The 24,897-nt window shown below is 41.4% G+C and overlaps 1 protein-coding gene across 2 annotated transcripts in view; it reads right to left on the reverse strand.

The window, feature by feature from the left end:
* Window positions 1–236: 236 nt before the first annotated feature.
* Window positions 237–24,897, reverse strand: part of pde2a (phosphodiesterase 2A) — a 340,034-nt gene continuing 315,373 nt past the window's right edge. For both annotated transcript variants that reach the window (XM_084065531.1, XM_084065532.1), the window contains exons 17-31: window positions 24,519–24,597; window positions 23,502–23,676; window positions 19,988–20,100; window positions 17,070–17,147; window positions 16,701–16,823; window positions 15,207–15,277; window positions 14,276–14,398; window positions 12,834–12,921; window positions 12,056–12,103; window positions 11,429–11,503; window positions 10,908–11,007; window positions 9,047–9,159; window positions 6,658–6,696; window positions 6,337–6,443; window positions 237–4,480 (exon numbers count right to left, since the gene is read on the reverse strand). In XM_084065531.1, the coding sequence (XP_083921657.1) occupies window positions 4,234–4,480; window positions 6,337–6,443; window positions 6,658–6,696; window positions 9,047–9,159; window positions 10,908–11,007; window positions 11,429–11,503; window positions 12,056–12,103; window positions 12,834–12,921; window positions 14,276–14,398; window positions 15,207–15,277; window positions 16,701–16,823; window positions 17,070–17,147; window positions 19,988–20,100; window positions 23,502–23,676; window positions 24,519–24,597 (1,579 nt within the window). In that variant the 3' untranslated portion in view covers window positions 237–4,233. The remainder of the gene's footprint in view (window positions 4,481–6,336; window positions 6,444–6,657; window positions 6,697–9,046; window positions 9,160–10,907; window positions 11,008–11,428; window positions 11,504–12,055; window positions 12,104–12,833; window positions 12,922–14,275; window positions 14,399–15,206; window positions 15,278–16,700; window positions 16,824–17,069; window positions 17,148–19,987; window positions 20,101–23,501; window positions 23,677–24,518; window positions 24,598–24,897) is intronic.

Here is a 24,897-nt window from a genome sequence, read left to right on the forward strand (position 1 = left end):
ATTGTACGCCGTAGATAGAAGGCCCTAAAAATACATACAATTCAGTATGCTATTAACCTACCTACTTTATGAAATCCTTCCAAAAATAAATACATAAACCCACTGATGCTAACTTTTGTTCTTACAACTGCTTCAATTCACACTATGAGGACTCTAGAGGTGAAAAGGGCGCTTTACCATTTAAACCATATAACCGATAGGTATAGACTGGAGTCCCCCAGGGGTGTAATACAAGGCCTCCTCTGTAATAGATGATCTTCACCAAAAATAGCCAATACACCTGTGTTGTGAGCTTGTAGATCTATTTTCACAGAATATTCACCCCAGAATAGGGACGCTAGGTTTCCTGTGGTTAAGCCAGTGGTGTGTTCTAGGTTTTTTCGGAGGGTATACCATAATTGTTCCCTCCCACACGCACGGCATGCGCACAAGCACATGCACACGCACACGAATACGCACACGGCCACCGAATGAAATAACCGCGTGTTCACCGAATGAAATAACCGCTCTAACATATGAGAGAACTACATCAAAACTTCCATGGCCAGCGGTCATTATCCCCTTAATGGCCACACATAAGCCTTCAGCTCGGACACCACATTATCAATTGAAAAAGGCTATTGAAGTCACACATACCCTCAGCCCCTCCTCCTGCGTATCAGATACGCTACCTCGGAGAGTTAGATGGTATACGATATTTTTTCTAATTTTCTGGGACGGGATATACTACGTATATACGTACGTAGGCTTAACCACTGAGTTAAGCCCTAATGTATGTTGACAGTGTGGCGGCTTGCCAAAAATAACTAATAAAGGGCACTCGGGTGAGGCAGGGCTAAAGTTCCTTTCCTCTAGGAGTGGGCCGAGGATAGAGCCCTGAGGGACACGTCCAGTCAACATAGGGTTTAAGTGCTTAATCTCTGTCTCTTCTACAGTATGTATTCACACAACCATCAACCCACTACAACTTATGCATCTGTTCTTCAGTTATCCCACGTACAGCATTGGTCCAGCAGCAGCAGTCATTGTTTCCATCTCTTTTTAAAGTATTCTAAAATGGATCAGGTATTGTGGTGTACGCCCTAAAATCCTCAGTGCTCATCGTTTAACTCAGCAGAGTATACAAATGTAACCAAATGGACTGTCTGGTATGGGGCAATATGGTTATATTTGTGCACTCTGATTTATGAATGGATAAATTAACACTGAGGGGTTTACTGTGTGCAAAATAATCTTCAGTACAATTTTCCAACAAATATCTTCTTACGTACGTAAAAAACGTTATTGGATGTTAATTTCGGTTCGTATACGATGACTGTACAGATCGAGAACGTTGAGGTTTTACATTATGGTATGAAAACCTGTCACACACATCTGTAGGCATACACACACATCTGTAGGCACACATACACATCTGTAGGCACACATACGCATCTGTAGGCACACACACACACACACACACACACACACACACACACACACACACACAGTCTCTCAGGTGATAGCGCGTGACTTTGGGGATTATACACACATTAGGCGACTTCTCTGAGGTCCGAGTAGTATTTCACAAAATATACAATTTTTGAGCATTTATGATCATTCAGTCAGCACTGATAATTAAACTATATGTCTATAGCAAAACACACCAACATACATATTAAACAAACTTTGCTATAATCCATGTTCATTATATTAAAAGCTCTAGGAAAGGCAGCAAAGATGCGCGATAAGGCAGATCTGTAGGACGACACGCTCGATGATCTCTACTCTGGCACGTTTACATGAGATGGGTCTTAGAATTAAAGGGTTTCATCAAAGTGTTGTTGTTGTTGTTGTTTTTTTGTCCCCCAGGAAATCTCTGGACATTAATGGAAAAAAAAGAGTGGATGGTGTCGGAGAGAAAAAGTACTTTGGAAGTGTGGTTTTCAGACAGGCCTGAAAACATAAATCTTTCCCTTATACTCGTTTTCTTTTTTTGTTATACAATACACTGTTAACTTACAAATGGAACCAAATGGACCGGCAAGGGTCCATTTGGTTCCATTTGTACACTCTCACGCAGTGTTCACACTGGCAGCTACTTAACCCATTAATACCTGGAACGCATCTGTGTCACTTTAGATTTCTTTGGCTTTTCAAAAATAGCAGATATACAAGCTCATAGCGCGGCACCGAGTGCCGCGCTACGAGCTTGTAGATCTGCTATTTTTGAAAATCGTGATTTTTTTTTTAAAATATTTTTTTCTGAAAAATTGTTAGGATTTTGATTTTTTTTAGACGCGGCCTCAGGTCTTAATGGGTTAAGATACAAAGAGACGCAGGGTGGAAACATCACACTGTACGTCCAAAACTGTTACTTTTCAGGATTCAAATTCAAAAATAGCAAAAGTATCAGATCTGCAAGCTCGAAACGCGGCGCGCTGTAGTATGATCGAGTAGGGCGTTAATTTACGCACAAAAACACAAAAAGTGAAAATATGGAGATGAGGGGTTTCTGCCCGACAGCAACGATATCTGTCACAGAGTCTCTGTTGAAGTGTTGATCGACACGATCAACACTTGACGTCAAGCATGCGGCCCCGCCGAGCGAGAACAGTACAAACGACCAAGCGACGCCTGGGGTTAAAAAGAACAGGGAACTGGCTAACAGAAATCATTAGTTTCCTCCCCCCCATTTACAAGCAGGAATTGTGTGAAGAGAGAGAGTGAAGGGCAGTGGAAATGGTTAAACAAGACTTGGTGGTTTTGCAGCTTTGCAGCTGCAGTTGAAGCAAAGCTCAACTTGGGATTGTAGCTTTGTAGATTTTGTAGTAGCGACAAACATGTCGCTGGCTTCCATTGAAAATGAATGGTAGCTTTGTCGCTGCCAGTATGAACGCAGCATACAGCATGTGTTACACTGTACTGTGTACATGTACTACAGGTAATGAATGATACTGTATGTATGTGTGTCTGTGTTCATGTTCATGTTCGTGTGTGTTTCTAAAGAGTGTTAATGCATAAACCAAGGTGTCTACTAGCTTTGATCAGTGATTGTCAACTATTATCGCCCAAAACCCCCAAAAGAGTAAAAGTGAAACCACCCACACACGCACACGCACGCACGCACACACACGCACACGCACACACACACACACACACACACACACACACACACACACACACACACACACACACACGGAATAAACAAAAATAAAAATAAAATATTACATGGAAGCAAAAATAAAACAGGTACTTCCCCCTGTTAAGTCGTGGTCATGAAATAGTTAAATATACTTTGAAAGAGCTTGAATATAAAATCCTTTTTCCAATAGTGTAAAAAAGGGGGACAGTATGTTAATGTCTCCACAATGGTGTTGAAATCCACATTGACCTATATAAATGGCAATACACAATACAGCATGCATTCATAAGCCTCATGTGCAGGAGTTTTTAGGGTGCCTGTGGGGGGGGGGGGGGGGGGGGGGGTTGTTGAGCATACTGTATACTAAAGCTGCTGGCCCTTGAAACCAATACAAGCCGTTATGAAACATTTTACAGAGTGTAGTTAACAATTTATGCCACTGTTACACATCGAATAAGTCTTCAATTAATAATTAATAGCTTCAGTCTGTCCTTGTACAGTGTGTGTGTGTGTGTATGTGGTAATGTACTGCGTATTGTGTGTGTGTGTGTGTGTGTGTATTTAACCACTTGAACCCCAGTGTCCATATTCTGGGGGGGAAACATTAGCCCCGAAAAAAATAGCAGATCTACAAGCTCACATTGCGTCGCGTTGCGGAAAAAAGTGGTCAAAGTACAGTTGTACTGTAACTCAGGTCCAGTTCTCTACGACTAGAGGGGTTTAAGTGGTTAATCTTTTTTTTTTTACAGTTCAAATCAGTACAGTATGAATTCATGGCAAAAGTAAATGACATCTATCCAGTGTAGCCGCCGCAAACAGACGAAAGCCACTTGCTTTCCGCCGTTCCTCCAGAAAACCCGGAGACACAGCTGTGGCATCTCAAACATGGGTAGTTTTCACGGCTGAATCGGGGCCCGTAGGAGAGCCCCTCGCGCGTCCGATTCAACTCGATTGAATCATGGGCGTGTCCCTCCCGCCTTCTACGCTATAGTAAGTCATCGGAGACACCTCCCTCTAAAAGGTCACTAAAAAGGCATCCTCGGCCGAACCCGTTGGCCCGAGAGAAGCTTCTGTAATGGCGCTCGTCGCGTTTTTTTCCGCTCGCTCGCTCACTGGCTCCTCCCCCCGTCCCCATTGTCAAGGCAACCGTTGATGCAGTGGTCGTCGCAGTGGTCGTCGCTTCCGAACGCGCCCTGGGCCTGCAGCAGCTCGTACTCCTGGTCCAAGAAGTCCAGGCTGTTGTTGCTCGGCAACCCCCGGATGGTGAACTTGTGGGACACTTTGGTCCACTGCTCCCGATTGGACGCCACTCGGTCGTACAGCTCGGTGGCCCCCGGGAACAGCTCCGACAGCAGCCTATCGGGAAGGAGGAGGTTCGACTCTGATTAGAGACGTGTCACTGACGAGTTGCACATCGTTGCTGTCGGGCAGAACACTCTTAATGCCCTACATGATCACACTACAGCGTCACACGAAAGCATCAAAAGTAGTAGATCCACAAGCTCGAAACGCGGCGCGAAGCGACGCGTTTCGAGCTTGTGGATCTACTGCTTTTGATGCTTTTGAATTTGTATCCTGAAAAGTAACAATTTTGGACATATGAGGTTTCCACCCGACAGACATCGACATACAATATATAAGTGAGGTGTAAGGATAATAATAATGAACTGCTGTAACTATGAAGCAGAGCCAACATCGTGAATTTCACCTATCTTTGGTTGTGCAATTACATATTGTGTAACTAGTACATTTGCAGTGGTCCTTCCATTGAGACATTTTAACCCATTAAAACCGGGAACGCATCTGTGTCATTCTAAGATTTGTTTGGCTATTCAAAAATAGCAGATATGCAAGCTCATCGATCTCTATGAGCTTGTAGATCAGCATTTTTTTTTTTAAATCGTGAACATTTTTAACTGCAATCTTTGCTTCTGGGGGGGGGGGGGGGCCCTGGAACAAAAATATTTGGAGATGGGGGTCCGCGGCCAAATACATTATTTTGACATGAAAAAGTTGGAGCACCAATGATGCGTAGCCTGCGAGTTAGTTCTGGCAGATACACTCGATAGGTTACATGCATGCTCATTCTACAGTATGTGGCTGTTTACAGCGTCATTCAGACCCATACAGTACGTCATACACTGACGTGGCAGTCAGCTGTCCAATCGGGCGGCTTATTTAAGTTGCACTTACATCTGTGTTCCGTCCGGTTTGTGTCATAGGTGTTGTTGTCATGTGGTGTTTTCTCCCCGCACCACCCCAGCACCACCAGTGGGCTCTGCTATTGGTTCTGTTCCCCATGGGGGGGTTGTTATTATATACTGTATCTATCTCCCTGCTCTTAAAGGTTAATGATGGTTGTCTTAACACATCGGCTGCCAAACACGGTCTGAACCGTGTTTTGTTCGTTTTTTCCACACGGGAGGGGCTGGAGCAGCTCTGGAATCACCCATGGCGATTCTGAGAAGGAAAGGACAGATGGATCACCGTGCCAAAAAACATGGCTCCCATCCGCTTCCGTTCTATCTCCTTCTCTAAAACCCCTATAACTCCGAAACTTTTTACGCTGGGGAAAACGACTCATTTTGTGTGCACGATCGCTCCGCCATTGTTACTCGCGTGAGAGATGTTATCGTTCCAGGCGTTAGCCAGGACCATCGTGCAAAATGAACGAAATCCATGCTTCACATGGATTTCTCGTCTTGGAGTCTACAGTTTAAACAGCTTAACGGTGAGATTTCTGGCACCGAACGTAATCTGTTATTATAAAATTCTGGCACCCAATGTGTTAATTGTGCTGAGCAGGGAGAATAATGTAGCAGAGCCTGAACGCCAAAATAAAATATTTCATCCACTCTTGTATTCTCATTCTATATTCTATATTCTATTGTTTCAATATATTTGGTTTGTAATATATTTCAATCTACAGTATTCGTGAGTTATCTGACAGAACTGATATAGCAGCATACTGTTAGGATTTAGAAAACATTCTTAAATATGTATTTGGCCGCGGACCAACACTTCAAATGGGACATTCTGCAAAATAAGTACTTCTACTTTTGGTACTTTAAATACAGTTTAATGTGAATACGTTTGTGTACTTTTACTCAAGTAAATTTTGAACACCAGAGTATTTCTACACTGTGGTATTGACACTTTTACTTAAGTGAAAAATGTGAGTACTTCTTCCATCACTGCTGAAATGTGCTTACTTGTAAATGGGCATGGCAATGTGTTCCATGAAACTGATCTGAAGTTCTGGAATGTAGGCCTTCTCCCTGTCCATCATCTCACTAGGTCTGTTCCCCATGGCCTTCTCCTGCACACGCACACGCACACGCACACACACACACACACACACACACACACACACACACACACACACACACACACACACACACACACACACACACACAATCACACAGATTAAAACAAACAAAATAAGGGTTGACCTCAGAGAATTATGTATATTTTATACAGTCACTATTCAAACACGGTGCGGATGATGTGCATTTAATATATACGTTACATACCAGATCCCCTTGAGAGAAGAACTCCTTATAAATCAGCTCCTGTGGAAACACAGTAGAAACCACCGTCAGAACTTATGCACATAATAATGTTCCACAAAAATCTAAACTTAAAATAACATTGGAGAACACTATATCGAGAGTATATATCGTTGCTGTCGGGCCGAAACCTTTTTTTCCCCGTAAATTAATGTATTTTTTAATTAATAATACTTACAGCGTCACACAAAAGCATCAAAAGTAGACAGACCCGCAAGCATTTCAGCTTGTAGATTTGCTACTTTTGCTATTTTTGAATTTGATATTTGGACATATGAGGTTTCTACCCGGCAGAGACGATATAAAACATCCTGTATACACAGTTTATATTCTAGGTAAAGTAAAGCTTAATTTGTACTCCGTCACATGATGGGTGTTTTGTTTCCAAAAACAAATATGTTTTCTTTGGGAAACAATACCGTTGTGCGATGGAGAATAAATTAGGCTTAACCCCTTAAACGCTAGTGTCCCTGTTCCTCTATGGCAGTGGTTTTCAACCTTTTTTGCGTCAAGGACCCCCAAATTGACACACATTAGCCCAGGGACCCCCATTTGAAAAGTTATGCCAGGGACCCCAATAAGAGACGATTTTTACGGCTCTAGCAGTGATTCTCAACCATTTCAATTTCAAGGACCCCCAGTTTGACATGTATTAGGGACAGACCCCCATTTAATGGCATTTTTATCTCTGGGACCCCAATTTTTATTATAAAATCAATGTTAATTTAACTCTGAGAGTGTACAAATGGAACCAAATGGACCCTAACGGGTCCATTTGGTTCCATTTGTACACTCTCAGAAATAATCTTGAAATAAATGGCCGCCATCTTTGATTTAAAAGTAGACCGGTTTCTTAAATTGAAGAGTGACCTCCAAAGATGATTTTTTACCAAATTTCACACTTTTTTTTTCACACAAATTTCACCATTTGAACGATTCTCCCAAAAAATATTGCCGTTATCTGCTGCACTACATGTCATTTTCTGGCTCAAACCTAGCCTTAAAAGTGTCTCTTTCCCAAAACCAGAAACATGGCTATATAGACATAGTTTTTTCAATGTGTGATCCAAGATGACGTAGTGTGGTCTGGGGGATTTTAAAATGTCAAATTATACTTTAAAGAAAGAATCCCCTTATTAACTGCTTTGAATACAAACAAGTACACATGGCTATAATAACCTAGCTCAGGGGTCTTCCAAATGTTCATGAACCTCCAGATGGACTTTCATTAGCCCATGGACCCCCATATCAAATGACTGAGGACATTAGGGACACTCGTTTTGTATTTTGTAATAACTTCCAAGTGGGTCTGTATCATTTGCTCTTCCTCAATACAACAGAAATGTGCTTTAGACTTTGGGGTGAGATTATTGTGTTGTAGGTGAATGGAGATTTAGGGTGCAGGATTTAGGACAAGGGTCAGGGCTTTGCTTTTAAAAGAGGGTTGACCTAGATTGAACTTAATCCTAAAATGCATTATGTTTTCCTGACACATGTTTTCCTTTTTGGACCCAGCTATTGTTGACCAAAGTTAACCGTGGTTTTGTCACTGGAACACGAAATAAGTATGAGATTGCATCACTGACATTCTGAAAGGTTTGCCTCATCCTTATTTGATTTGACAATTTGGCCAATTTGACAATTTGACCAGTTTTTATATAATTTGTTGATTACTTTTGATGAAGTAATGGTCTTTTTTTCATTTAATTTCTTTTCATATTTTTAAGGTAGTAGGTATTAGGTATTAAAAGTCCTTAAATTGTCACTTTACTGTCATCTGGGGACCCCCCCCCCCCCCCCCCCAAATCAGACCCACAGGTTGAGAACCACTGGCCTAACTAACTATAACTCTGGAGCCTCTGTAATTTAAACAACATTATTACATTGGCAAGTTCAAAACAGCATCTCCCCTTTCTTAGCTGATAACATGTATTAGCACTATGGCTGATGTCGGTTATCTGCCTCTCAGTCTTTTTTTTATCGTTCCCGTCACCAAGGGCAAATAACAGAGCACATGAGATAAATAGCTATAAAGATTAGTAAATTTCAATTAAAATAGCAATTCTGGCACCTCACAAAATGGGCCCCCACAAATGATAGGATTAAATTGTTGCTGCTGAAGATAGCAGATCGACAAGCTCACAACGTGTCGGAGTGAGCTTGTCGATCGGCTATTTTCTACGAAAGCTTTCCCCACAATAACAGAAAACAGAAAATACACTAGTATAAAGCCCTGAGGGACTCCGCTCAAGCATAATGGGGTTTAAGTGGTTAAGCATTTGATAAAGAAAATGACGGCTGCAAAATGGTCAGATATAGGGAACCAGGAAACACAAAGGAACTGTGAACTGACAGCGATCTTGCGGGTGGTCTTCCAGCCTTTGGTCTGGTCCGACAGGTCACATGATGTCATCAGCAGACACAGCAACATTGTCCGGTGGTTCTGATTCTTTGGGTCGTAACCGTCTGAAACACACACACACACACACACACACACACGCACGCACACGCACGCGCACACACGCACACGCACACGCACACGCACACGCACACGCACACACACACACACACACACACACACAAAACTTTTTTTAAATCTATTTTACAGCAAGTTAAAGTAATACTAGGTAACTTTAAAACAAAAACTAAAGTTAAATTGAATATCCTTGTGATTGGCAAATGTTTCACAACACCCACTCCATGAATTTCACCCCCGAAAGCCTTTTATAAACATATTTTCTATTGAAAGTTGACTGGGACGTGTTTCCGCGAAAGGTTTTGAGAACTACTTTGAGAAAAGGTTCGAGAACTACTGGTTTAAAAGGCATTTGTAGAATCGGCCTCAGGTCTTAATGGGTTAAGAAGAAGACAAGCGATCAAGGCGATCCATTCATCGTTTTTAAATGTTTCCCATCATCGTCAGATGACTAGACGGAACATAGAAGACAAGACTGACTTAATTTCCATACCGGTGTCGTTACCGTGTGTCATTCGATGTCGGCTGAGCCATGCTGCTGATCAGATGTGACCATCTGCACTCCGGTGTTAAATAAAACAGTCATTACAGAGGACCTTATGAATGTCCTTGACGACTTTGAACCGCAAAGTGGCCATTCCATTCAGGAGAGTTCCACTTTAGGAGGAACAACATCAAATTGATTCTAATTCACCCATCACGGGCTATACAAGTTGGAAGGTTATAGCCAATTACTGTATGTCACATAGGATTGCAGTCAGTGTCCAGTCCATCCATGCACGGAATGGATAAATAGCATAAAACAATTAAAGGAAGGTCAGTGGTGCCGTTGAGTGATACTGCAGAAAGTGGAAATACTCTGGGACTTGAGGACTCAAGTGTTCTGCTAAAGTGCATTAACCCTTTAAGACCGGGAACGCATCTGTGCCGCGCTATGAGCTTGTAGATCTGCTATTTTTGCAAATCTTTGAATATGTATTTTTTAAAGTGAACATTTGTAACTCAAATCTTTGCTTCTGGGGGTTCTACATATGTATTCTCAATCCTAACATTATTATTCTTTTTGTATTATAGCAATAATACAGTATGTATATAGTATAGTATGTTATAGTATGTTGCTATAATATCAGTGGTTCTCAAACTTTTTCATGTCAAGGACCACCCAAAATGATATGTACTTGGCCGCGGACCCCCATCTCAAAATGTTTAGTTAGAGGGACCCCCTCAGAAAATCTTTAGTGTTTATTTAACTCTGAGCTACGGCACGGATTTAAACAAGGTGCTCAGAACCTAATTTGGGCCCTGCTTAGGAGGAAATATTAACCCTGAACTCAGAACTTATGCTTTCAATTTCTTTACAAAAAAACAATAATAGCAGATCTACAAGCTTGTAGATCTGCTATTATTCCTTTTTTCCCCCCGATGAGTTTATTATTTGTTTTACAAAAAGACATCACAAAACCTCACAGGTTCTGTAAAGTTTCAGGTATAAGAGTTACCGACCCATGGTGTTCCCCGGACCAGATGTTGAGAACCAGTACAGTACAGTACAGTACAGTACAGTACCTGACAGCATGTACCTGATGTGCTGTGGCATATTTGAGATATTTTTTATAATTTAGATAAAAAACTATTCTGGTGCTAATCAGAAGCTTCTAATCAGAAGCTAATCAGAAGCTAATCAGAGGCATAATTTATTCATTTACACATGTAGCCTATCTATCTCACTGTCACATACCATCTGCCATCTTCTGTAGGTCCTTGAAAATGCGTAGGTGATGAGCCAAGTCTGTAGCCAGAATGATGTCTCTCATTAGATCCAGCATGCGGCTGTAGTCCTAAATGAACATAAAAAACCCACGTATGATTACTATGAAAGACAATAATAAAGGAGGAGTAGCATTTAAGGCCATTACACACCGGGGGCGAATTCTTCATGCCAATAATACGTAAAGAACCTTATAAAGTCAAAGCAAGCTTCCACATCATAGACAAAATTTCATAGACAAAAGATCTACAAGCTCAAAATGCGACGCTTCGCGCCACGTTTTGAGCTTGTAGATCTGCTACTTTTGATGTTTTCGCGTGACGCTGTAGCATCATAGTAGGGCGTTAATTTACGAAAAAACACAAAAAGTTAAAATATGGAGATAAGAGGTTTCTGCGCGACAGCAACGATCTGAAAGAAGAGAGATGAAAAAAAAAGAGAGATGAATGGATAACCGTGTGAAGGAAGGTGCACAAACGGCTCAAACTCACCTTTCGTGAGAATTTTTCAAAGATGTTGCAGCCGTGAGTGTTCAGAATGGCGATGGCCTGGCCATAGTGGTGTCTCTGTGGAGACAAGTAAAGAGTGTGGGTAGAAGAATGCACGATGGACAGAATGGATGATTCTTGACAAATATTGAGCCATAGGGATTCTAGGTAACTTTAGTGGAGTGGAGGTGTTTGACAACAGTCTTTTTTTTTCTTTTTTTGATCTCTGAAGTTGCCTAGAATCCCTTTAAATTATTCCTAACCACTTTCAACCTGGCATAGCCTACTGTATCTATTTTGGGCACGTCATTAGGTGAACATAAACAAACTATTTACTATCGCTATTTATTGGACGACAAAGTATATAGGGCCTAAGTGGTTAACTTAAGCTAGAAAACATTTTGTTTTACAAACCGGGTACTGTATTAGTACACATGCTAGTGACGTATGAGCCACACATCACCCCCTAGTGGCCACAAACATCTAAATGTCCAACCAACTAAAAGAAGCAATACAGCTATTTTTAGGCTATTTGTCAATATTTTCACCTATGAAGACATGCAAAAAAAGAATAAAACAGGGTTGAATAATGTGGTTGAGTCACTTAGTTTGAAGTGGATGTGGGTTTACCTCCATAACAGATCCCTCTGAGCTGTACAGAGCAGCCAGCACAGATTGCTGAAAACCAACACAGAGACACACACACACACACACACACACACACACACACACACACACACACACACACACACACACACACACACACACACACACACACACACACACACACACACACACACACACACACACACACACACACACACACACACACACACGAAAGACAGTCCTTCACTGATTGCATTGCATTGGTAGCTTACATTCAGTCTTGAAAAATGAAAAGAAAAATATATATATATTAACATGGGAGGCTGGTTCACCTTTGTTTTGGGAAACAGTTTATTATTGATATGATGAAGGTTCATGAATGTTCTGGAGTCATAGTGGAAACACATCACATATCTTATGCTGCGTGTGTGATTTGTTCACCTTGTTTAACCCATTAAGAGCTGAGGCTATTCTTAAAAATGTTTTCTAAATCCTAACAGTTTAAAAAAAAAAAAAAAAAATGTTTTCAAGATTTTTCAAAAATAGCAGATCTACAAGCTCATAGTGCCGCGCTATGAGCTTGTATATCTGCTATTTTTGAATAGCCAAAGAAATCTAAAGTGACACAGATGCGTTCCAGATCTTAATGGGCACATACTGTACTACCATGTAACAGCAGCGCTGTGATTTCAGTCTCTAATCTTTCCTATTGCTCTCCAACTCCTACTTGTCCAGGGATCCAGAAACTGTGGAAAACGATCAAATAAAGTAGTCATCCATTCATCTCTATGCTTGTTCTCACCGAGGCCACCTGGAAAGAGTTGTTGGTGCCGCGGTGGTCCAGGTCATGGCACATACAGGAGACAAAGAGGGCAAAAATCTCTATATCCCTGGAGAGAGAGAGAGAGAGAGAGAGAGAGAGAGAGAGAGAGAGAGAGAGAGAGAGAGAGAGAAAGTGAGAAAGTGAATGGTCATTGAGGCCTGAGGTTCCGATTCTGCAAAATGTCTTCTAAAACGTTTTTCTGAAAAAAGTATGTTTCCATATCAGTGGTTTTCAAACTTTTTCATGTCAAGGACCCCCAAAATGATATGAGGTTGGCCACGGACCCCCATCCCTCTGCAGGGACCCCCGGAAGCAAAGATTTGAGTTAATGTTTGATTTAAAAGAACATATATATTCAAAGATTTGCACACATGTTCACGATAAAAAAAAAAGAAGCTTGTAGCACGGCACTCGGTGCCGCGCTACGAGCTTGTAGATCTGCTATTTTTGAATAGCCAAAGTGTAAAATAATGCTTTTTAGCTCAAATGAAAAAGTGACACAGATGCGTTCCAGGTCTAAATGGATTAAGTAAATAGCAGGTACTTTTAAATACTATAGTTCCAATGTACACACTATTATTTTGATAGTATATTGTTTGACCTGTGATCCTACTGAGGCACTGTACTGTCTCTCTGCATTTGATGTAGTATTGTGTTTACCTTATTGCTTACTGTAAGTCGCTCTGGATAAGACTGTCTGCTCTATGCCTAAATTATAAAGAGATTTTATAGAGAACATTGATAGAATGGAGAGGTGTAGTGTGCTTACTGGAGGTAGCTGGACAGTCCTAGGTTCTTGTACATCAGGTACAAAGCAGTGGCGTAAAGTAACTAAGTACATTTTCTCAAGTACTGTAATTAAGTAAAATGTGTAGGTACTTTTACTTTACTGGGGTATTTCCAATTGTCTATACTTTTACTTCTACTCCACTACATCTCAGAGGCAAATGTACTTTTACTCCACTACAATTATTTGAAAACTTTAGCTCTATATTCAATACTCCACTTTTTCAAGTAGTCACAGAATATTTATCTCCAGTATAATCGATCCCCTGATGGGTGCTAATCACTGAGGGTTGCACTGTGTGGTTTCACAAATGTCAACGAGGTCATTGGACCTTGTTGACATTAATTGTCTGCCTTTTGAAAATAACATAATAACATTGAAAAATACATAGTAAAAAAAGGTGCTCAGGAGCCCAGATACAGCCCTTTTCAGTAATAAGTTGAACAAGAAGTGAATGGAGCAGCAAATCTTCAAACGATGATATCTTGGGGTTTTTCAAAAACACGTCAAACACGTCATTGGCACGTTGCGCCATTGCGGTAAAACACGTGAAACACGTCAATGGCACTCAATGAGTTAAGTAAAACATTTGAGCACTTTTCCCACCACTGGTACAGAGGTGCAGTGTACTTACTGGAGGTAGTTGGACAGTCCTAGGTTCTTGTACATCAGGTAGCAGAAGTGTGACACAGAGAAGGCGTGCATCCAGTTGTGGTACGGAGGGTCCCTGTATCCTTTCTTCACCATCAGACAGAACCTGTCACCACCACAACCACACTATCATTGTCACTGCGGGCGACATTCCCACACAGCACCATCACCACTACATTAAGTTATATGTCAGGCAGGCTGTCGGCATAAAGGTCCCGCATTTTACCTTTTGTCACTGGGGATGTAGTGTTTTGACATTGCGGTTTTATGAGAGCATGACACACTGTTCTGCTCTACACAGTAGAAACAGGTCCATATTTAAACTTTCAGTGTTAAAGGAATTTTCCGGATTTTACTGTGTTGTGCTGACCAGAGATCGGCTACACCGTAAAATCCTCAGGGCCCTATTTTTGCGCGCCTTAAGTACCAGGTCTTATGACCTAACTTAAGAACTGGAGGCGTGGTCAATGCTGTTTAGCTATTTTAGGTTAGGTCATAAGACCTGGTACTTAAGGCGTGCAAAATGTGTTTTATGTACTGTAAGTAAGTACCTCAGTGTTAATTCATCCATTTGTAACTCAGAGAGTGTACAATTGTAACCAAATGGACCCTTACGGTTCCATTTGTATACACTCAAGAGTTAGACGTGAATCAGGGAAATAAGTGGATGAATCAGCACCGAGGATAGAAGTGACTCAGGGAAATAAGGAACACATGGCTCAAATGAACATTGTGAATTTTACTGTGATCAGAGTCTATAGGCTGATTTAATGACACAGAGTAATGATGAGTCAGACTGACCAGCACGCACGCACACGCACACACACACACACACACACACACACACACACACACACACACACACACACACACACACACACACACACACACACACACAGAATGACAAGTCAAACCTGGCCAGAGTGTGCATGTCGATCTTGTAGGTGTTGATGAAACCCATGTCTTCACACATGCTGAGAATACCCTGAGGAAACATCATCAAACCATGTTACAACAACACACACCTCTCTCTCTCTCTCTCTCTGTCTCTAACAGGGGGTCTGGGACCTCCGAATTACTACAGGGGGTCCGCCAAATCTTTCTGTGATAGGATATTCTCTTTTACATTAACCACTTCAATCAGCTATTTTCGGCAAAAAGGTTTGGTGCAGAGGGGAAAAGGAGCAAACCAAGTACACAGCCAAAGGTCAAGTTTATTAAGTATTGACAGTTTAAGTGGTTACATGTCTGAAATAAACAAAAAACAGGAATTAACACTGATGACGGTACTGTCAAACAAGTCTATGAAGCTAACTATGAAATCTATGAAAAAGTTGAATCTGCAAGTAACACAACTTTATACACTATGTAGTGGGGGGTCCTCGCTTCATCTCTCTCTCAGCTAAGGGGTCCTTGGCCTGAAAAACGTTGAAGACCCCTGATTTATGGATCATTCTCTTTATCTTTTTTGCTCTCTCTCCATCTCTCATTCTCTGCCCTTCTCTTTCTCTCAGTATCACTCATTTTCTTCTCAAACAGTTCTCTCTCTGTTGAGGGTGACGCAATTATGGCGTAAGCTCCCTGCTTATTCAAGTCCTCGCTTCCTGTTTTCACCCTTTGTGTCCGATTGTCTACGTTCCATAGTTAATTATCTTTGCTATTGTCATAGTGTGCGACTTGCCCTATGATTCGAAGTATTACAATTGAATTATCCTTCCTCACGGGTTACTATCGTAGTATCTTTTTTTGCAGGTTACATCTTAAATCTACAGCCTCCCTTCAATTCTGCACTTGGGTCCCTCACATTCCTGATGCTACCCTTATCACTCTCTCTCTCCCCTGACCCAGTTTTCTCTATTCTCTTTATAGTAGCCCACTGTTTATCAAACGGTCGGGACCCGTGCAAGTTTTACGTCACGGAGCAATTTTTATGGGTCACGAGTCAATCTCCTTTTTTATTTTCCGTTTCCTACATAAAAATATATGTTAATATATTTCAAAAGATAAAAAAAAGGTTAGAATCACAACTTTTCATCAATTAAAAACAATTCCAAAACATTTCTAAAGTATTTCATTAATATCCATTATTTCTTTTACAATTTCCATAAATACATTTTAAAAAACAGTTTAAGAAGCAGTGAAAGATCTACTAGCTCACAATGCGGCCGACAAGTTGACGACTTGTAGATCTGCTATTTTCACTACTTTGGGTCCCGGGCAAATGTCTTTAGCCCCATCTCTCTGCCTCTGTCCGTCCGTCTCTCTCTCTCTCTCTCTCTCTCTCTCTCTCTCTCTCTCTCTCTCTCTCTCTCTCTCTCTCTCTCTCTCTCTCTCTCCTCTACCAATCTCTCTCTCTCTCTCTCTCTCTCTCTCCCTCCCTCCCTCTCCCTCTCTCTCTCATACTGTACCATGGGTGTGGTGTCATCGGACAAGGATCGAGGTGTGTACGTGAACTCGGCGAAACACGGGTGAATCTCCATCACGGGTTCAACCCCCGTTACCAGCAGCTTAGTGACTTCTTCCTCCGACACCTGAACACACACGCACACACACACACACACACACACACACACACACACACACACACACACACACACACACACACACACACACACACACACACACACACACACACACACACACACACACACACACAACACACAACCGACAGCAACAATATAATGTATTATAAGTTGAGTGTGTGTGCTTGTGCGTGCGTGCGTGCACATGTTTGTGTGTGTGTGTGTGTGTGTGCGCGTGTGAACGTGCGGTTTTACCTTCATGTGGTACATCATCATTTCGTTGGCCAGGTGGGATCTGAACTGAGCCTCGTGGACTTTCTTGTAGAGCAGAGACTGCACGGGGACATAGAGCATTTATGATCATCAACATTCACCATAAGACCATAAGACTGCCCGGGGACATGGAGCATTTATGATCATCAACATTCACCATAAGACCATAAGTCTGCACGGGGACATGGAGCATTTACACGCTGATGAAGGCTTGACGCCGAAACGCGAACGTTGCTGTCTGCTCTGCAGCATACCTTGCCTACTTAAATATATGTGAATAAAAGTGCCTTAAAAGGATTGTTCCGTGAGTGCTAGCATTCTCTTACTGAGATTTATTATAAAGTTACTCTTCCAAACCGTGCACCCGGTAAGAAAGTTTAGTATTGTTGAAAGAGTTGGAGTCGTGCTCGCACCCCTGATTTGAAGATGTACCGAGTGTCTCCCTAATGAATAATGTATTTCTTTATATTTAATGATTAATGAGTTGCCCATGAGGCAATTACTTTTTTCAATAAAACATATTTATATTTCCTAACGTTATCCTCAGAATATGAATGGTAGTGTTCAAGTGGTTAATGTGAAAAAAACAATCCTATCAAACAAAGATTTGGCGGCCCTCCTGTTGAAGACCCCTGCTTTATTATGCTCCATTATATTGTATAATGTATATTGCAATTAACTTGTTTCTAAATGTTGGCCACCATAGCAGTGCAAAATAGTTTAAATTGCTAAATCTTTTAAACACTTTCAACCCAGTGTACCTATATTTTGGACATGTCAATATGTCGATGTCATTAAATGTCGATACGTCAAAAACAATAATGTAAAACGTTAGTGACGCATTGTGAGCTATTCATCGTACAACTAAGTGCGGTAGGGTTTAAGCTTGGTTACATGAATAATGGTATGACAAATTAATATGTTCCATTATGTATAGAACAAATGTTAGATGAACATGTTTCTTTTGCTATTTTTAAATATTTTTAGCTGACCTTATAGAAAGCATATGAACCTGCTTGGTGTAATATTTGGTTTCATTATTTGTTTTAACCTTCTTATTTTATTATAATTATGTGTACCTTGTCTATGTCATGTCTGTGAAGTCAATGTTGTAAATGTCCTTGGCGCCATTGAAAAAAGAGACCCTGGTCTCAATGGATTTCCCTGAACTAAAGGTTTCAAATCAACTAAAATCATCCTCATCACTGTTGTGATCGTTATTGGCAGCAGCAGCATCACTTGGTGTTGTCACACCTGTGTGGTTCAATCGAATGTGCAGTTCTGAAGCAATCACCCAGTAAATGCAGTTTAATTTAATTATTGACTGAAATCCTTTCAGTGTCTCTTCAGTAGATTGCTCTTGTCTGCCTGGAGTTGAAGATTGGCAGTATGTAGTTGTTTAGTGCATCTGAATTGCTCTAACAGAGCCAGACAAGAATACTTAACGTACAGGGTCTAATGTTGTTTTTAAACCCTGCAGCACTTTGAGATTTGTAAAAATGTTAAGTGCGTTACAAATAAAAGGTATTATTATTATTGTTATTACAGAAGAACGGTTGAGGGGATTCACACCAAGCCGCATTTCAATTTAACTTTAGTTATGACACATGACAGTTTTGCTCGAGTCGCGGCGAGTTGCCGCGTGCTCTCGTCATCTATTTTGTGTAAGGTGGTAATCCTCACTGTCTTAAGCCAATCTTTTTCTCATCCTGACAGTTCGGTTCAATTTATACATGTTTAACATTATCGCAAGTCTTCAGTCTTGGCACATGCTCATCATGGCAGTGATAGAAGTAATAGAAGCCATTTCAAGCGGCATACCGTAGATCACCCGGGAGTACGCTGTGGGGGTCTTCATAGACGTGAAAAAAAGCCTTTGACCTAAGAGGAATACAGTCGGAGGCCGTGCGATTCGAATTCGGTGCTGATCGGATCCTGCGTTTGTGATACATGGTGTTTTGATTTTAATAAATAGGCCCCTCCCACTAAAGAAATAGGCCCTTCCAACTAATTTCTTATTACGTTGTCACTTCACTCCTGACATCACTTGTATTTATTTCATTTTGAGAGGATTAATCGCCCCAAGAATCCGTTTTTTTTTGCATCAAACGATTACATTTTGCGCAAGTGTGGCGCCCCCTATGGGTCAAAGTGGAAATCCTTTTGGCGATCTGGCAACACTGCAGGTAGCATGGAGCGCACAACAACAACAATGGCATAATGCTGGTGAACAACAAATCTCTTTCCCCTTCTGTGTCAGAAGATGGGGCACTTTCCTAACATGTGGTTCGATATCATGTGATTAGTAGGCCTATGTCCCAAATTAAACTCTTAAGAATGTTGAAAAATAGCATACTGATAAGTATGTAGCATGCATGTAGTATGTGATTTCAGATGTATAGTCTTGTTGAATTCTTGCATACAGTGACCCTGCAAAATCCGCAGTCTTTGCTAAATCTTATAGTCCATGAAAATTGTCGATAGATGTGTCCTTTTAAAAGTCTTTCAAAAGTACACTTCTAGTGTGAGGAGGTGCCAGACGGTAGTCTTTTAAGTCTTTTATAGCGTAGAATAATGTGTCCATATACAGTCAGGCTGTGAATGACCTTTAGAAAAATACAGTACAAAGCTTCCTGAATTAATGTGGGAGAAGGTAAAGCTAGAAGGGGTTCTGGGCGTAAATATGATAAGAACAATATTGACTTTTTCATTTTGAAGATGTTTTTGACGCAAGGTCAGTGTTGGCGCGCTAAGCCTGTATAGTTCCTCTGTTGGGGGGAAATACATCACTGTTATCTGTGTGAAGTACAGTGAATTTATGGGAGGCCCTGTAATTACGCCGTTTGGTCACAGAGCCAACGTCTTTGAAGATGAATGTCAGAGAGGAGAGAGAGACTCACGTGGGCGATGCTGATACCACAGTAGATGGAGAAGGCTGTGGCCAGGTCCTCGTCAAAGCGGTTAAACCACGGCCCATTGGTTTTATTGACCAACTCCGCCACACCAATAACCTCTGGGAGGGAGAGAGAGAGAGAGAGAGAGAGAGAGAGAGACAGCCAAGTGAACAGGGAGACATGGAGAGAGAGAGAGAGAGAGAGAGAGAGAAGCACATTAAACATGTCTTCAACAACTTGTGTTGCTATATGAGTGGTGCTCATGTCAAGGACCCCCAAAATGATATGTATTTGGCTGCAGACCCCCGTCTCAAAGATATTTTGTTCCAGGGACCTCCAGAAGCAAAGATTTGAGTTCAGAATGTTTTTCGAAAACAAACGATTTTTCAAAAATAGCAGAATAACATGTTATGAGCTTGTAGATCTGCTATTTATGAATAGCCAAAATATAAAATAATGGTTTAAGTGCTTAAAAGGATTGTGATGCTATATTGATTAACTACTTTTTCTGGGGACCCCTGTGTGTGTGTATATATATATATATATATATATATATATATATATATATATATATATATAAAATATATATAAAATAAAAAAAAGAAATTATAACTACTTAAAAAAAAAAAAAATCATGTCATATTCTGCCATTTTGATAACAGTGTATATATAGGTACCCAAAATCCGTCACAAACCCGCAAAAAAGCATCAAAAACCGCTAATAACGCCCAGCCTCGGCTAGCGTTCTGGCTACGCCACTGCTTTGAAATTGTCACTATTCGGCTCCTCGGACTGGCCCAATGAAGTGAACGGAGGTGACACAACTCTCCTTATATGGCTCTGGTCAAACCTATAACATCTGTCCAAAGAACATGCTATCTAAATAACATTTACTAGCAGGTGTTCAAGTGAAGGAAATTTTATGTAAACAACAAAACGCAAGTAGCCAACATAAATATTGTCTCTGTCGGATGGAAACTTCCTACAGCATGTCCAGAACATTTCAGGATTCAAATAAGAAAACAGTAAAAGTAGCAGATCTACAACAGTCCATGAGCCAGGGCCCCAAAATTGAGCCAGATATTGAATATTCCCTCGTTAAAAACCTTTGACTCCAACATCTTAACAAAATGAAATAAGAATGTTCACTCTGGCTTTGTCCAATGTTCCAATGTTGATTCTGGAAAGTTATGCAAATTCGGGCATATTTTCCTAATGCCCAATTTGCATATTTAAATATACAATTTCAGAAAACTTGTGATTTGTATGTATATACGTATTGGGGAAAATAACAAAATGTGTGATGAATATGAAAAAGCTGCTCCTGTGGAAAGGTTATCATAATTTACTTAAATTGACCCTATAAACAATTTAATATAGGTATGGTTTTGCCCACTCTTTCGGTAATGAAATCTTGTCTGGCTCATGGACTACAAGCTCAAAACGCGGTGCTTGCTACTTTTGCTACTTTTGCTACTTTTGTGTGACGCTGTACTATGATCAAGTAGGGCATTCATTAAAAAACACAAAAAGTTAAAATATGGAGATGAGAGGTTTCTGCCCGACAGCATCTATATGCATTGTATAACTAGCATGTATCAACATAGGTGTCAAGAAGCGAAGGATACGGATGAAGCACAAGATGGCGGAAGGAAACGACAGGTATGGGGAAGGAGAGAAAGGAATGGAAAGGAGGGAGGGAGAGAGAGAGAGAAGGGGGGCGGGGGGCAGGATGGAGGAAAGAAGGAGCAAGAGAACGAGTGATAGGCAGAAGGAGGAAAGCTCAGAAAATTGGAAAGATGTAAAGTGGCGATGAGATGGACGGAGAGAGAGAGAGAAAGCCGGGGGAAGGGAAAGGAAGGGAAACAGAACATTGAGTGGTAGAACGTATGGTTCAGTGGTGCAGAACAGTGTCTTCTGAGACTACATTACTGTGACATCAGCTCTCCGTGGCAGAGGCCTGAGCTTCCCCACAGCTGTCGTGACGAGGACAAAGCCACAGTCCAGACAGCCGTGAAAAGGTCACATCTGAGAAGCTAGAGGTCCAATTTCTCACGTAATGCTGTGTTGCCACAGCAGTGGCCACAAAGTGACAGGCCCACAAGTCACTCTCAGTGGAAGCTACAAGCCTGATGCCTGACACTTGTCCCCGCGTGACAGGCTCTATACATCACAGCTGAGCTTTGGTCACAACTTTCTTCATCCGCTCCACTGATGCAGTGCAGCGTCAATCAATCAGTGTCAACGTTTTCGCTGCACCATTTCCACTCCCCTTCTCTGGCAATTTACCAGTTTCCCTGCAGCTATTTAACCCGTATACCCTTTTCATCTACGCAGTAAGGCTTGAGAAACACTTCTTTTAAGGGTAACACCTGGCCGGTTTGTAGCCATACTAGAGGTCCCCGTCTAGCCGCTGCGCGGGGCTCTAGAGTTCGGATTGTGGTTGTTTTCATGAACCTGGTTGCTTGTTTCTCTCGCTAAACCTGGCAACTGTAGGAAACTAATACATTTAATTGATTATAAAAATAATAACAATACATTTTCGAAAATAACTAAAATAGCTTGTAGATCGTCCATTTGCGGTACTTTTGCACACCGATTCGTTTAACCCATTGAGACCTGAAGCCGATTCTACATGTCTCCTAAATCCCAACAGTTTTCTGAAAAACGTATGTTTCTATATCAGCGGTGCTCAATCTTTTTCATGTCAAGGACCCCCGAAATTATATGTATTTGGCCGCAGACCCCCATCAAAATATTTTGTTCCAGGGACCCCCCAGGAGCAAAGATTTGAGTTAAAAATGTTCGCTTTAAAAATATATATATTCAAAGATTTGCACACATTTTCACGAATTTTCAAAAATAGCAGATCTACAAGTTCATAGCGCGGCACTCGGTGCCTGACTGGGGCTGACTGGGGCGGCGCCTGTCAGCAGGGAGTGTTGGGCGGGAGGAGTAGGACGAAGGCTCTACGTCCTGCCGGTGGGGGCTCCTCACTGGTAGGCAGTGGTGGAGTAACTAAATACATGTACTTAGGTACTGTACTTAAGTACAATTTTGAGGTATTTGTACTTTACTTGAGCATTTCCAATTTCCAATACTTTTACTTCTACTCCACTACATCTCAAAGGCAAATATTGTACTTTTAGTACACTACAATTATTTGAAAACTTTAGTTACTAGTTACTTTTCAGATATAAATTATGATATTATGAAACATACATTAACCACTTTAGCACTATTCTAAACCTAGGCTATTTGAAAATAGCCGATCTACAAGCTCACAACGCGTCGCGATGCGACGCGTTGTGAGCTTGTAGATCTGCTATTTTCAAACATTTTAGTACTTTCACTTTTGGTACTTTAAGTACATTTTGATATCAACACTTTTGTACTTTTACTCAAGTACATTTTGAATTCCGGACTTTTTTTTTGTTGAACGCAGCATAAGACCACTTGTCTCGACTGGCGATATGGCGTGTGAGTGAAAGCAGGTCAACCCGTTCCAGGAGTGTCCTACCGTTGTTCTCATCTTTGATGGGGAAGCACAGGATGTTGCGCGTCTTGAAGCCCGTGCTGTCGTCCATGCCTCGATAGAACAGAGGATGGGAGTAAGCGTCCTTGATGTTGAGGATCTGACCGGTGGTCGCCACGTGGCCCGCTATGCCCTGGTCTGCTGGGATACGGAACTCCTTCTGTACGCACGCACGCACGCACGCACGCACGCACGCACGCACGCACGCACGCACGCACGCACGCACGCACGCACGCACGCACGCACGCACGCACGCACGCACGCACGCACGCACGCACACACACACACACACACACACACACACACACACACGGATAAACCGCGGGTGAAATATTGCGGCTAATAAATTAATGACATCTAATATATCTATCCATAAAATAGCTAAATCTCTGCGTGCTTGTGTCTGTGTGAGTGTGTAGAGCAGCCTCTGTGCGATGCGATCACAAACTGCATTGATTTAGCCTATGGAATCTCGGTGCGTCTTTTTTCTTTTTTTTAAACCGGTGAGAATACATACAACATACAGAGCAGTGTGCTCTGTATGTTGGATGCCGCATCTATGTTGGATGCCTGTATGTTGGATGCCGCACGGAGTCTGTATGTTGAACGCAGCAGACCAGTGCGCTCTGTATGTTCAGCGCAGCACCGGTTTAAAAAAAAAGAAAAGACGCACCGACATTCCATAGGCTAAATCAATGCATTTTGTGATCGCATCGCACGGCACAACTAATACTAAAACTAACGGGGAATACCAGAAAATAATAATATTTTGACATACGGGAAAAACGGTTGGTGCGGATATTTAAATTGGATAATATAATCATTGCGGTTGGATAACGGGCGGATAATTAATTTGTACATGCGGATTCGGGTGACGTGAGAGGCCATCCGCGCATCTCTAGTGTGTGTGTGTGTGTGTGTGTGTGTGTGTGTGTGTGTGTGTGTGTGTGTGTGTGTGTGTGTGTGTGTGTGTGTGTGTGTGTGTGTGTGTGTGTACTGTACCTCCTCATCAACCAAGCCCCCATCAAACACCTTGGCCACCAACTCATGGGTGAATCGATCCAACAGGAACACAGAGCAGCTGCAATCACGCAATCACACACACACACACACACACACACACACACACACACACACACACACACACACACTAATATAATATACTATAATATACTAACTGTATATTAGTTAGTTATATATTAGTATTAGTAAGTATATTAGTTATGCGATAGTAGTTAGTTATATATTAGTATTAGTAAGTATATTAGTTAGTTATATATTAGTATTAGTAAGTATATTAGTTAGTTAGTTATATATTAGTAAGTATGTTAGTTAGTTATATATTAGTATTAGTAAGTATATAGAAAAACAAGTTAAAACC

This window comes from Gymnoscopelus microlampas (genome assembly GCF_963454915.1).
Source record: "Gymnoscopelus microlampas genome assembly, chromosome: 8".
NCBI lineage: Eukaryota > Metazoa > Chordata > Actinopteri > Myctophiformes > Myctophidae > Gymnoscopelus > Gymnoscopelus microlampas.